The 13,958-nt window shown below is 30.3% G+C and overlaps 1 protein-coding gene across 2 annotated transcripts in view; it reads right to left on the bottom strand.

Moving 5' to 3' along the window:
• LOC132726064 (inositol 1,4,5-trisphosphate receptor type 1-like) overlaps positions 1–13,730 on the bottom strand; it is a 126,874-nt gene extending 113,144 nt beyond the window's left edge. The window contains exon 1 of one of the 2 annotated variants that reach the window (XM_060711325.1): positions 13,656–13,730. Coding sequence is in view for 1 of the 2 variants with exons in the window: in XM_060711323.1 (XP_060567306.1) it covers positions 3,514–3,549 (36 nt within the window). In the remaining variant the exon portion in view is untranslated. Of the gene's footprint in view, positions 1–3,513; positions 4,129–13,655 lie in introns of those variants that run through there. The other variant, XM_060711323.1, reaches the window with a different exon arrangement.
• Positions 13,731–13,958: the final 228 nt, after the last annotated feature.

Raw genomic sequence — 13,958 nt, 5'->3', positions numbered from 1 at the left:
TTTATTTAAGTACATTTGTGTTTAGATATTGCATTATTTTGATTCTAAACTGGGTAGCGGAAAGATATAAAGAAAGATATGATATGTAATTTGGACTGACTGGCGACAGTAAAATGATTAAGAGAGTCTTTATATAGTTTTTAACAGAATAAAAGCATTTTAGATCTATAATCTCTTCTCGGTGCATTTATACTGTATAAAAACTATCAACAGCTAAGTTGATATTAATATTTAGAAGATTAAACCAAATGTATCAATAAAAGTGTTAAAATATGCTTCAAATATCATTTTATTTATTTATTTATTTGTCTAGAAGTTATTTTAAATTCATCGCCGATAATTCACGGCAAACGATCGGGTTACATCGCTCGCTCTAATTTTCATAATGTATACAGTCAACAATAATCTGGAATAATTTGGAAATGACGGAAAGCAGATTCGAATGTACCATCGGCTTTTTGCTGATCAGTTAATACGTTTCGGCGCTGAGTACGGGTTCGAGACATGCTAGCAGTATTAATATTTTTTTTCTTTTTATTATTTCGACTTACTATTGCAATTTTTTCCATATTCATGTAATCTATAATTTATTTTTTTTATAATTGTATTATCTTTACATAATTTAACATGTCACATTAATAAGAAGCTATGTCTGCGGGCTCATCACCTAAGCGTATACCTGCCACGATTGTAAAACTGTAGTATCCTTTTTATTTTTGTACAGGAAATATCTTGGGTTTTACATATTTCATTTTCCAGACAGATTTAAGTAAAATTATTGCATAGAACCCGAAACTATTATATATAACTTTGTATCTCATTGTACTGCAGTTTGAATCGTTAAGTATTTTTATATGATTGATTCATGGTAGTAACATTGGCTTTTAGTGAACCTTTAGCAGTTATCAGCATCATGATGATAAGACAAAGCAGTTACATTTCCAAGTAAGTGAAAAGCAGATGGACAGGTGAATGGTATATTGTTAAACAAATGTTGTCATCAAAATGATTGGTAGATGAATTAAAAGCATCTAATTGATGAAAAAGACAGGTTCGGAATGGAGAAAACAATGTTAAAAACGTATGTGAAGTTATTTCTTTACAATATCATAATCCATACAATACTAGTAGTACTTAGACCGTCATGCAAATATACTTATAGACTGTTACAGGTAAGTTCAAATATTCTTCGAATAAGTCTTAAGTGATAAAACGAATATCCTTCCTTGTCGATCTCTGTTTTCATATTTTTACTATATGACGTAAATATTGTATACTGTATTTAACAAAACATGTAAAAAGCCAAGAAAGCAAGCATCTTTGAAGAACATATTTTGATATCTTTCACATCCGTTAAAACATTTAGCACTCACTTACGATAATTGGATCAATCTTTCATTACATCACTTGCGTTATAATGTTCACCGATATTTTTGTTGAATATTCTCATTAAATCTCAGTTAAAACCAGGTTTTATCTTTGGTTTGATGACAGACTGAGGTTAGAGAAGCTTTTGATACATTTTGAAATTGATAACACCTGACTTGTAGCATTTAAATTACCCCACTGTGTATAAATAAATCATGAATACTACTAATGAATTTAGAAAATTAAATGGAATTAAAAAATCAAACAACCTTTTAAATACTGCATGTATCAATCACAACAATAAGATCATTACAATAATGATACAAACACCAAGAACTTTTTTTACGATAATGATACAAACACCAAGAACTTTTTTTACGATAATGATACCAACACCAAGAAGTGTTTGTCAATTTTGAATGTTTATATTTTTCTCTCCTGTCTTACGATAGTTAATACCGATGTTTTAAATTATTGTTAACGGCACTAACGTGTATGCGGTTTGGTACGATGTTTTTCTCCGTAACAAAAATTCTTGCCTTTATATGCCACAAATATTTCTTTTTCATAATATCAGCAATTATTCTGCTTAGTTTGTTTTTAAGTGTTACTTATTTTCATTCATGCGGCACACCATGTATATATTTTGCAGTTTCGGTGATGCAATAATGTATAATATTTCTTTTTTATAATCCACATCTACTTTAAAAACGTAATGAGTGAACTTCATTATCACAGTAAAAACAATCACAATATCAACAAATAGAAAGAAAAATCAGCTAGTCATTGATAAGCTGTTTTGTAAGTCTTTGTTGTGCATTCTTCAGTTATTGAAATCCGTGGTTATGAGTGATAAATAGCATTTTGATAATGTAAACAGCTCCGAATCTTAGTTATGTTGATTAAATGCATACCACTTCGTTTACAAATGACAAAGCAATTATCGAACCATTTGTCAACATAAGCAAATTGAAAGAAGATATTCAAAGACTGTTAAGAAATTCTCACAAAATGAAAGAAAAATCACCGTTGGACTATAAAAATATTGATTGAATGACTATTTACCGCTGCAAACATCTCAAAAACAAAAACAAACAAACAAATCAAAACACTTACAATCAGCATTAACACATGGCTTTTAAAAAATAAAAATGAGATAAACGTACAAAAAATTTAAAAAACAACCTTAATTATGATTGTTAAAGAAAAGCAAAACTTGTTCATTGCTTGAGTATGCCCTATGACTTCCACAGAACGAAAAAAGCTTTCCATCGCACATTAACAGTTTGTTGTTTTTTTGTAGAGAAAAAATGGAATCTTCATGTAACCACAGCTAAGTTGCAAAAGTAAAAAGAAATACCGCTTAGGAAGTTATTAAAATTGTTAAAGTTTGTGAGACGATTTATGCTTGTACAAGTAAAAGAAAAAAAGTATCTGCCCTGTATTGTTGTGTAATGATGGCGATTTTGATTTCCTAATGTCTTGCATAACTTTTTGCAAAACTAAATAAAAAATATTCTATAATTATATTATAAAGATGAAAATTTATGATAAAAATGATAAAGACATCATGCATTAAGGAAATTGAAAGTTGATGACTATTTAGAAAAGCCTCAATGAACGATAATAGTTCTGTACGTAAGAATATTTGAATGTAAAAATAAAAAAAAGTAAAAAAAAATATCAATCTTCATTATTCAAACAAAAGATTAAGAAGTAAAAATGATATATATTCTCTTAAACAATTTAGCTAAACGTGTTTCGCTCATTTGTTATTTAATAATGATATAAAACTGAACAAACTTTATAGACTTATTTTTTCTTCAGTTCAACATATGATTTGGAATGTCTACGAACACGTGCTTAATTGGATTCGAGACTTGCTACCATTTATTTTATAAATATATGAATTAAGTTTAATTCTCTTTTATTTATATAGAATTGCACAGATTGTGATGTTGTTTTGGCTTGCTTTTCTGATGTGCAATGTATTTTCATTAAAAGGCCTATCAAGAAAGAATTCAAAGCATAAATATATCTAACTACAATGAAAACACAATTCACCACAAAGGCATTTTCCTTATTGTTTTGTTTTAATATAAGAGATATTCATACAAAAAGGTAAACGTTATACATAATACATACCATGGATCTGCTTTGTACTCTACTCTGATTCCTCATCCTTCATTTATTCTTTAACTAGTTCTTTATCTCATTTGTAGATTTAAATTCCGTAAGAAAAGCCATTTAGTAGAACAATTACACAATGTTTTACATGTTTTGTTCAGAACTTCGTATAACTGTATTTAACACCATGAATTTCATCCTCAACAATGAAGTGCCTTTTACTTTTCTAGGAGGTATGTGAAGAGCTAATTTTATTACATGATAATGTTTTTACCAGAAAACTACAAAAGTATTAACCTGTTCCAAAGAATTTCACACAAGTTCACTTTTCACAAAATATCCCTCTCGGGTGGTTTAATCTAGATTTTACATTTATTTTAATAACTTAATGTCATTCATGCCATCTCTTTTTTGTCAATGTCTCCGTCTGAGTCGCATTAAAGACAGTTCATGCTTTTTTTCTTTTCATTTCTTTTCAGAAATAAACTAACAATTGTGCTTTTCGACTGACATCCTTTGCGTCATTTCATATGCGTTGGAAGCTTCAGTATTTATATAATTGTCTGAAAGAGGATAGCAAACGCAGGAAACATTTGAAAATTATTAACTTAATTATCAGTTACATCAAATGCAGTCGGCTATGATGTTAAATGAGTGAGAACTCACATCCCCGGTGATTTTCAATACTTTAAATGTAGTGCTTGGGGTGCGATGCGTCGTTGGGGGCCTTTGTAGAAATCTACGCATGTCAAGTGTGATTCTTATATAATATCAGCATAGATGATTGAATGATTTCTTTACGACAGGGTAACCGAAAGAGAACATGTTAACATCTTGGACTAAAATTAATTATAAAATTTCTTTTACTCGATGGTTATGATGACATAGAATCATAGCCACAAAAATCTATTTTAGAGTTTAATTACATTATTTTTTCATTTGGTATAAAAGTAGCATTTTTGATTGGTACAATCAGAGAAATGAAGTTTAATTATTTTATAACATGAAAGAAACATCATCAACAAGTGATCAATGCTACGCATGAACGCTCTACATAGGAACCCAAGTAATATAATAAATGAAACATAGCATGAACATTAATGGCATAGTTCAAAAAAATTAACGACTCTTTAATATCTTCCTAAACTTGTCATGGTATGGTATATAGATCTCTATATATAGATCTATATAATATAATATATAATATACACATAGCTCTCTCTATATAAATATATTATATTTTTCCTTTTAGAGTAATAGTTTGATTTTTATTACTTTGTAATTTTCTTTTATAATGCCCAATATTTAAATAAATGATGACATATGATATTTCATTCATAAGTAATCTTTCGCCTACATCATAATTTGAGAGTTGATCGAGATCTTATTCTGTTTTGATACAACAAAATAAGGTTTCTAAGATAGAAAAAAACCGTGTCTAATTTTATCTCTCTCAAATTACAAAACTTACTAACGTATTTGAATACATTTTTATAGTAATGATATGAGAATTACATAAAAACCTTCAATGTTGGAAGGAACGCACACAAAAAAACAAAATAACAACAACAAAAAAAAACCGGATTGTTTGAATACTGATTTTAAGTATTAACCTTATTTTCTCTATATCAGCATTCATAATTATCCAGACATTCCGGAATCATAACTTATTTTCATAGCTTCTTTTTTTCATTTGATTGAATTAACGGATGACTTCAAAAAAAAGCAGACAACGCACACTACCTGCACACTGTAAAACAAATGCTTAAAAGAGATTCGTATAACATTTGTGAGTACTATATCTCTTACAGCAAGAATGTTTTATACATTACGAGTAACCTTGCTCGAAATAAGAGGACACTTAACTTTGTATTTCAAGTGTGAAACTGAATCATATAATATAAAATGTGATGAGATGCAGTGTGTAAATAAAATAAACGACTATTGATACACTGTTAGATGTTGTCCTCCGTCGCGTTGACTTAAAAGACAAGTAGAAAATTTTATTTAAAAAAAAAATCTGCCGAAGACCTAATTGATTTTCGACTTGACCCAGCATAATTCAAACTAAATCAAACGGATAAGAAACACAGAAACACATTAGCAGAAACACATTATCAAATGAGATATTTGAAAACGTTAGAAGTAACAGAAAAGAGACAAGCGGGTTAAATGACGAAACAACAACAACAGTGTATTTCCTATAGAAATATCTTAAGAAAAGGGACAGACAATTATACGCTCAAAATGGAATATCAGGTATTTCATTGCCCTTTTCTAGTTACAGACTTTCTTTGAGCTTATACCATTGGTTTGTCTTTTTTTTCAACTTGAATATGATAAAAAATGATTAGTATATACAGTGTACTTCAAAATACCTTGATGTTTCTTTGTTTTGACCAAATGGCACTCAACTATGACTCCTTCAAAGAGTTGATTAAAATGTCAAACAACTAATGACACAAAAACTTTCTTCAAAATATTGCTAACATGTACTATTTAAACAAGAAAACAGAGTAAATGATGTAAACATGCCAATACACCTGTGAAGCTGTTCATGCTCCATTTATAAATACAGCACTATATTGTTGAAACATGACGTTGTTTGGCAAATAAGCCATAATTAAATCCGTTGAAAATAAGGTCAAAGTAATACCAAAATTATATCGGATAATAACAACACATGTACATTGTATTGTCAAGAGCATCAAATATACCCATACGAGAACCAGTTTACATAGAATTGATCGAGTTGTCAGATTCTTATTATAATACGAACACAGACGAAACACATATGAAATAGTCAGCCTTGTCAGCGGTATTGATCATCAAACGATGACTTAAAACAAGTGAAAATATGTAATTAAGATTCGTTTTTGCGTGATCGAATAGATATTTTGCAAAGTGCCGACACAATTCTTCAACAAGCATTCGACAGATTATGGTCCCAGCTAAATATTTGTTGTTAAGCTTAATAATATTTTATCGCTACGTGTAAATATACACAAAGTCAAAAGATTTTCGAAATAATAAATAGCAAAAGGGTAGTCAAACGTTTTTAGAACATTATTTAGCGATCGATCTGTACCAAAGGCCAAAGTTCTTAACCCTTATCCCCACAATAAATAAATGAAATAAATAATTGAACATGTACATTTGAGATATGTGTGTTTTATAAACAACCCCCAATCTAACTAATATTTCTTTTATGTAGATCTGATGACGACCGTATATGTTTTGTCTTCGATATAATTCGGATTTCCCGAGAAAGCTATTTCTAGCCATGCAATCAAACCGGTTTTTACATAGGCTTTTAAAGAAGGTATCAAAATACCATTATCCGTGGAAGTTAAACAAATTTATGTAAGAAAAAAATGTTTGAAGTAATTTCTAACAAATTAAATTGAAATAATAGAGTCAATTTTAATAGGCAAGATTGTTTTGCCAGTTTACCTGTCGGCTTTATGGACAACGCCATGTTTGTTCTCGAAAATCGTGAAAATTACCTACTCTGTATTGGTTTTCAAGAAACCACATCGCTTTTAAATTATATAAGCTCGCCGATGATTGGCTGTGTGAAAGGTCAACAGAAATGATTTCGAATTTGGTCACGGTTAGATCTAAAAGGCGCTAATTGTAATCGGATTGAAACAAACCTAATGGAATGTAAAATAAAGAAATATAGTGTACTTATACACAGGAAAAAGCTTAAAACACCTAAAAGAATTAATACCGAGCAGTCCGAAAAAGCTTTAGTGATGCTTTAGATAAGGAAATATTCCAGTTTAGTGATACTTGTTAAAATATAATATTTAAATCGAACATATTGCTCGAAATAATTGTGCACTTCATGTCTTTCACATCACATGACTGAAAAATCAAAACCCTTTCTCCCCTTCCGAAACACATAAAAGGGAAATGCAATAGCTTATGCCTGCGTCACAATACACTCCGATTAGGTTTACGATGAGGTACCGATGTCTGAACGGGCTAAAATCGCAATATTTTTAAAGGTCTCCGGCCGGTGACCCTCCGGTGTCAAGTGACCGGTGGGGCACCGTACAGTTAATCGGAGAATTTTAATGCAGAGTTATTTTTTTCCAGCATCCGGTACATCGCCAGCTCACCGTAGCAGACACGGTGAAATGCCCTTCGATACCCGGCCGGACACCTTTTGTTATCGGTTATATACCGGTTGAAATTTTCACCTCCTGGGCGCCAAATATTCCTCCAGTTTCCGAGCGATATATGAACGGTCTCCGTAGGCGTCTCGACAGGTTACTGACCAGGGCCCGGATGGACGCAGTACGTTGCACGTATGGTCCTAAGGTGTCCGTAAAGATAGCGTTAGGGTTATTAAACAGACCTTACGGCAGGTAAAGCTTTGGACTCTGAATTAGGCGACCCGTGTTCAATTCTTGGACAACGGTGAATGTCACTTTAATTGTACAGAGATTATCAGTACCTTGCAAAAGTGAAATACATTATTACTTTTTAACTGCTTGAAAGACTGTCCAGGAACAATACGGTGGCTTAACTGTGCTCTAGTATGTATATTCAAGTTGAGGGAGAATGGCCACCCACTTCTTCTCGGACATGATTGAAATGCTTCTCTCCGATCTCAACTTATCAACGGTGTCCCATCGATCCCTCTATATCGGCCGGTCCTCGCTTGTAATGTGACGTAGGCATTAGCAAACGTTCATCAATTAACATAAAAGCAAGATAAGATTTTGGCTGATTTGTAATATGCACAGGGTGACCAGTTAGATATGATGGTTTACAAAAAACATGTTGGAATACATTATCCAATAAAATGCTAACAAAAGAATGACCAGAGTTGTCAAATTAAATAAAGCTTCCTTTATAATATTAATTTTCAAAGGTAGACCCAGTTAGAATTTATATTTAACGTTGCGTGTATCTTTTCTTTAAGTAGTTGTTTTTTACAGAATTCATGGGTAAACAAAATTCCAAGCTAAACAAAAGTACACGAATACTTTATGTAAAAGATATATGAAAACACTCCAAATTGATGTGATATAATATAAATGTTTCTTTGAATGGTTTAACGATAAAAGGTTGTTTTATGATCTTTAACTCAACAAGTTATTTTCGAAATATTGCCAAGTTCAATTGCTCATATAAAATAGCTTACATATAAAGTAAATGTATTGTTAATGTTATTTAGTTTTATAGATTCGCACTTGCAACTGTTTCAGCTGCTTCAGCTGAAGTGTATTTATACAATGGAAAATGAATTATAAAAACTTTCCGAAACAAATTCATACCATAATTACTGGAAATGAGGTCACGGGATGAGCACTCAATTAACAGATTTTAATTGCTCTATTTTGGACATGACTATTTATTTATTTTGGCTATTTTGTTATTTAAAGTAAAAATGGGTTTGTATGCTTTTTATGCCTTATACATGTATTTACACTTTTGCTCCTATTTTACCGTATGTTTCTTATTTGAAACATACTTGATCATACATGTACATTAATTACCTCTTTCGAAAACAACACTTTTTGACGATATTTATGACAATTTGTAAGAACTAGAATACTGCAAGTACGTCTTCAAAGTGTGTTCAACCAAAGCAAACGTCTGATTGATCTGTAACAGACTCTTCCACTCAGACGGAAATGATGTAAACATGTCAAAACATCAGTAAAACATTCCATGCTTCATTTATAAATACAGCATGTAGTCTTGTAAAAACATTACATTGTTCTCTCAACTAGCCATAATTAAGTTCAGCCACACAGCAAGAGGAGATGAAAAGAAAATTAAAAATATCGATTATATCAATGATGACCGTATTGATTTATCATCTCGAAATCAAATTCATGAAATATGTGATACAGAACAACAGCTTACTTATACAGTTACATGTATAATTATTTCTACATCACGAAACTCAATTGTATAATTTATCCTCATAAAAAGATTGTTCAAAATTTTCAATGAAAGCGTTAATTATTGTATATAAAATATTCGTCATGAAATATGTTTATGTGGCTAGGATGTGTATGTATATATGCATTTACATTTATTTTATGTTAACAAAGCGATTTTACTTCTTTAATGTAAGTCTGGAAAAAAATGTTTTGTGCTTTTTTTTCATTCAAATATTTGTTTCAAATACGTATTGTTGTAAAGTAAAATGAACAAGACAATCAAGAAAATGTTTTAGCGCAATATTAACGAGTGATTGAGGCACCAGGATTGCAGCCACCGTTTATCTTAAGAGACTCGAATTCATGGAGTCTATGCATCGCTTAGCTCTATTAAGCTGGGTTGTTTTGGTCTCTAGTATTGCTTAAAGTTTACACCCGAAGTTAGAAAAAATCATATTTCTTGTTTCGGCACCAACTGGCCTAAATTGTGTTTATGCGCCGTAAAACCAAACAAAAAACAGAAATTAAATAACATGTATAACTACCTGATAAAACTTATTTAAAACTTAAATAGGCCAAGTTTTCAAACTTGAGAATATACGTTACTATATATTTTTCTTATTATATTGCTCTTAATATAAAGTGTAAAAGTGCAAAGCTCATGTTTTAATTATGTTTTGAAACATTTAGCATTTCATTATTTTTGACATTTTGTTCTGCTTTAAAAGTAACACAATCGTTGCATCAAAACTTAAGTGTGAATTGTAAACACTTCACATGATTAATGTATGTATTGAAGCGATTATAATATAAATTGTACAAAGTAAATTTGTAAATAGAAGGAACAGTAAACATTTCATATACAACAGAACATGTGAGAGAACTACGGTAATGATAGCGTAAAACAACGTTATAAAGGTGATTTTTATTCACAGCACATCCAAAATATTTGAAATAAAATACAATTACCGTAAAATTCCTTTCAATAATTGTACAATTACATTATTTGTAGCATAAATGCTAAATAATCACTGTTTCGCCAACAGAATATAAAATAATGTTCTATTTCGTTAGCATGTGAAGACACTTAACAAAAATAATGCAATGATTTTCTCTAAGTAGGTTAATTTGGAAACGGTGCTTTAAGGTCTATAACATAGCTAATTTTACTTGATTTATTTTCATTCTGTGTTTATCTAAGTGCTTACTTAAATGTTGTTGTTGCTTTTTTTACTTTAATGGAAAAAAATATTGTGTCACTCATTTTCTTGGTTTGCTATAAACAATTGAGTTTTCTCTACAATAAATAGAAATGCATGTTGTAACACTTGAAAATATCCAACATATGTTTGATCTTATACTTTTTACTGATGTAATATTTATGAAACAGGACTTTGTTTGTACTCAACGCACAACATGCTTTCAATCCAAATTTTCAGTTGCAAATTTAAGGATATAACTTTGTTGATAAACATAATGTACATATTCTCTTATCTTTCCACTGCATTAAACATAAAGGCAAAATTATTTTGTAAATTCTACTAAATTAAATTCATGAAATTAAAATATTCAGTATTTACAGGTAATCAATATGTATTCAAGTATGCAAATGTAACTTGGTATGTGAAACATAACTAGAAAAGAATAAGATATTTCAATTATTGTTTTCATAATGTACATGTATAACAAGTTATTTTTACAGTTAAACCCATATCATTGTGCTAGTACCATAACCTGATTTTTCATTTAATCAAGTTTCAATTTCAGCTGCGCTAGTTAAGTTATTTCACTTTAGATATTTGCATTTTTATAATCCTATATGAATATTTTTAATGATTTAATGTCAAATCATTTGCATAATCACAAATAAACATAATTATTAAAAACGTAACAATATTTGTTGAAACTTCTTATAAATATCTAAACACTACAAATTCCATCCTTAACACTGTATTGGTTTTCTCATTTCTGGTACTTAATGTAAAGAGCCAGTTTTACTACGTTGTAATTATTTTACCAGAAAACTACATAATTATTTACATTCTAAAGAATATTTAACATTAGACTGCAGATTGTATCAATCTCTGGAGATTCAAGTTCTATTAGATATGATTGCAGTGATGGCAATGTAATGTGCTACATTACACACTTGTCTCTCACACAGTCTCAACCGTATTAAAGAATTGTCAATGACATTTCTTCTAGTTTTAATTGTCTAGAACATAACAGACAATTACATCCTTATTTTGAATCAATCACATGTTGTCTCAGAATTTATATCCTTGTCCTAAGCAGACGCATATTACAACTTTATTTGTTAAAGTGGTGACATGGTTGAAAACGAGTGGTAGATGCATGGAATCATAGCTAAACCTACTAAATATTAAATATGTTGTTAAGAACATTTTATTCTGTTTATGTACAGTATTCATGTATATTAAATAACATAGACAGACAGAAAATGTGTTGACGTCAACAATTAAGTGTTTTGTCATAGACATTCAATGTCACAAATCTTTAGTAGTCATGACCATCAGATATTGAAAACAACATAACTTCACTGTTTCTAAAATATTATAAACATTTCATCACAAACAGCTTTATACACTCTAACATATATGGGAAAAGTGTAGTCTCCGAATGACATCAAAATATGCCAATTCAAAGCAAAACGTCTAGCTGATTCAAAACAGACCTTTCCCAGCAAAGAGCAAATGATGTAAACATGTCAAAACAGAATAAATCATATCATGTTCTGTCTTTTGTTATTGGAAATAGCCGTGTTTACCAAAACATCTCTACAAGGAACCTCCGTCAAAAGTTATGAAACCAAGATTAATCATATTTATTCAGACCCGGTTCGAGTTTGTTCATAACATATCATGAAATTTGGAATATATTTCACGCCCCTGGTTCAGGCTAACGCAGCATTTAAAGTTAAAATCAAAATACAGCTCCTGGTACTTGAACGATAACGTAGACTTAAAACTAAGTCTTGTAATACATTTGATGCTATTAAAGTTACCATCACAGAAATGCGTACTACCGTTCCGTAGTTCAGTTCCTAACCGCATTGCTGGCGTATTTAAATTGATTAATTTTAATAATAAATAATGTTTAAGTCGGCACACGAGGCATGGGAGATGTTGTTATTTTTGATTATCTAATAAACAGACTCAATCAAACCAAATAAACTCAACCAGCAAACCGATCAAACTCAATCAAACAAAACTAACTGAATCAAACCTAATACGCTGGTTCAATCAAACAGACTCAATCAAACAAAACAGACTAAAGCCAAGCAAGATATTGTACAATTAAACATGATGTTGCTAAAAGGTAACAAGTGCGTAATAGTACTATTAAATACCGCTCACAGTGCCAATTACTTGAAAATTTGAAACATAAAATATCAGAAAAGGTAAGTTAGTGAATATTGGTCAAATAATCACAAAAAGAAAAGAACCATGTGCAAAACTGAAATAAAATCCTAACAATTTGAATTTAACCTTACAGATCGCAAAACATTAAAAACAAACGTCGCAAATTGCATTATAACATAGCTCTAAAATTTGACGATGAAAATGAGATGACATGAAGTACTAAGTAATATATACTAATTTATGCATTCGATCTAAAATTTAGAACTGATGTACCTTACCTTAAGAAGAAGCCAGGTTGTCTCTTGCATGTATTCATTAGGCAAAAATTGTGCAAAGTTTGTTCAAATCTGACTTATGGACACTTTTGTATACACGAATAGTTGTACCCTTTGCTTTAATTGCTAAAACACTCTTTTCATCACCGATACAAATCAGTATTCGATGTTTGTTTATTTTTTATTTTCTTTCTTTTTTCTTTTTATTTATTTCAGAATCTTTAAAATATGAAAGGACTATGGCATCGATATACCTGGATCAAAATACTTATTGACAGCACTGGGTCCAATGGACCAATAAAAAGCACACAACAAAACAAAGAGAAAGTATAGTGCACATTTATCAACTTCCACGTCTTGACACTTTTTGTAAAGAAACTGTTAAGAGGAGATCATCATCAAATGAAAATCTACAAAAAATGCGGTCATTACAACTATTCGCTGTAAAAATGTTCGTTTAAAGATATATTATTTGTTTAAACCATAATTAAGGATATGTAAACCTTACAAATAATTTTATGTTTAATGGCTCTTATAATCAGTTTTTAGTTATACAAAAGCATTATACAAAAGCATGATTAGCCTAGTTAACTTACCTGTTTTTCTTTGTCACATATTACTGGAGCTACTTTAGGTTTGTTGTTTCGAGCAGCATCCCGTTTCTTCTGATTGGCCTCTGAAAACAGAAAAATATAATAAAATAAATACATGTATCTTAATTAGACTTTTCATAGCATAATTATGTTATCTTAATCTTGTCAACGATGGTGAATTATCTTATGACATGAAAGACAATGTGATGGACAGACTCTTTGAAGTGGGTATTAATATACTAAATTATATATGATAATCACTGACGCTGCTTTGTTAACATCTGTCATGTATTCAACATATCATAT

The sequence above is a fragment of the Ruditapes philippinarum genome, unplaced genomic scaffold (assembly GCF_026571515.1).
Source record: "Ruditapes philippinarum isolate M1 unplaced genomic scaffold, ASM2657151v2 ctg462_1_1_1_1, whole genome shotgun sequence".
Classification (NCBI taxonomy): Eukaryota; Metazoa; Mollusca; class Bivalvia; order Venerida; family Veneridae; genus Ruditapes; species Ruditapes philippinarum.
Note: the sequence above shows the minus strand (reverse complement) of the source record. Positions and strands in the feature narration are given on the sequence as shown.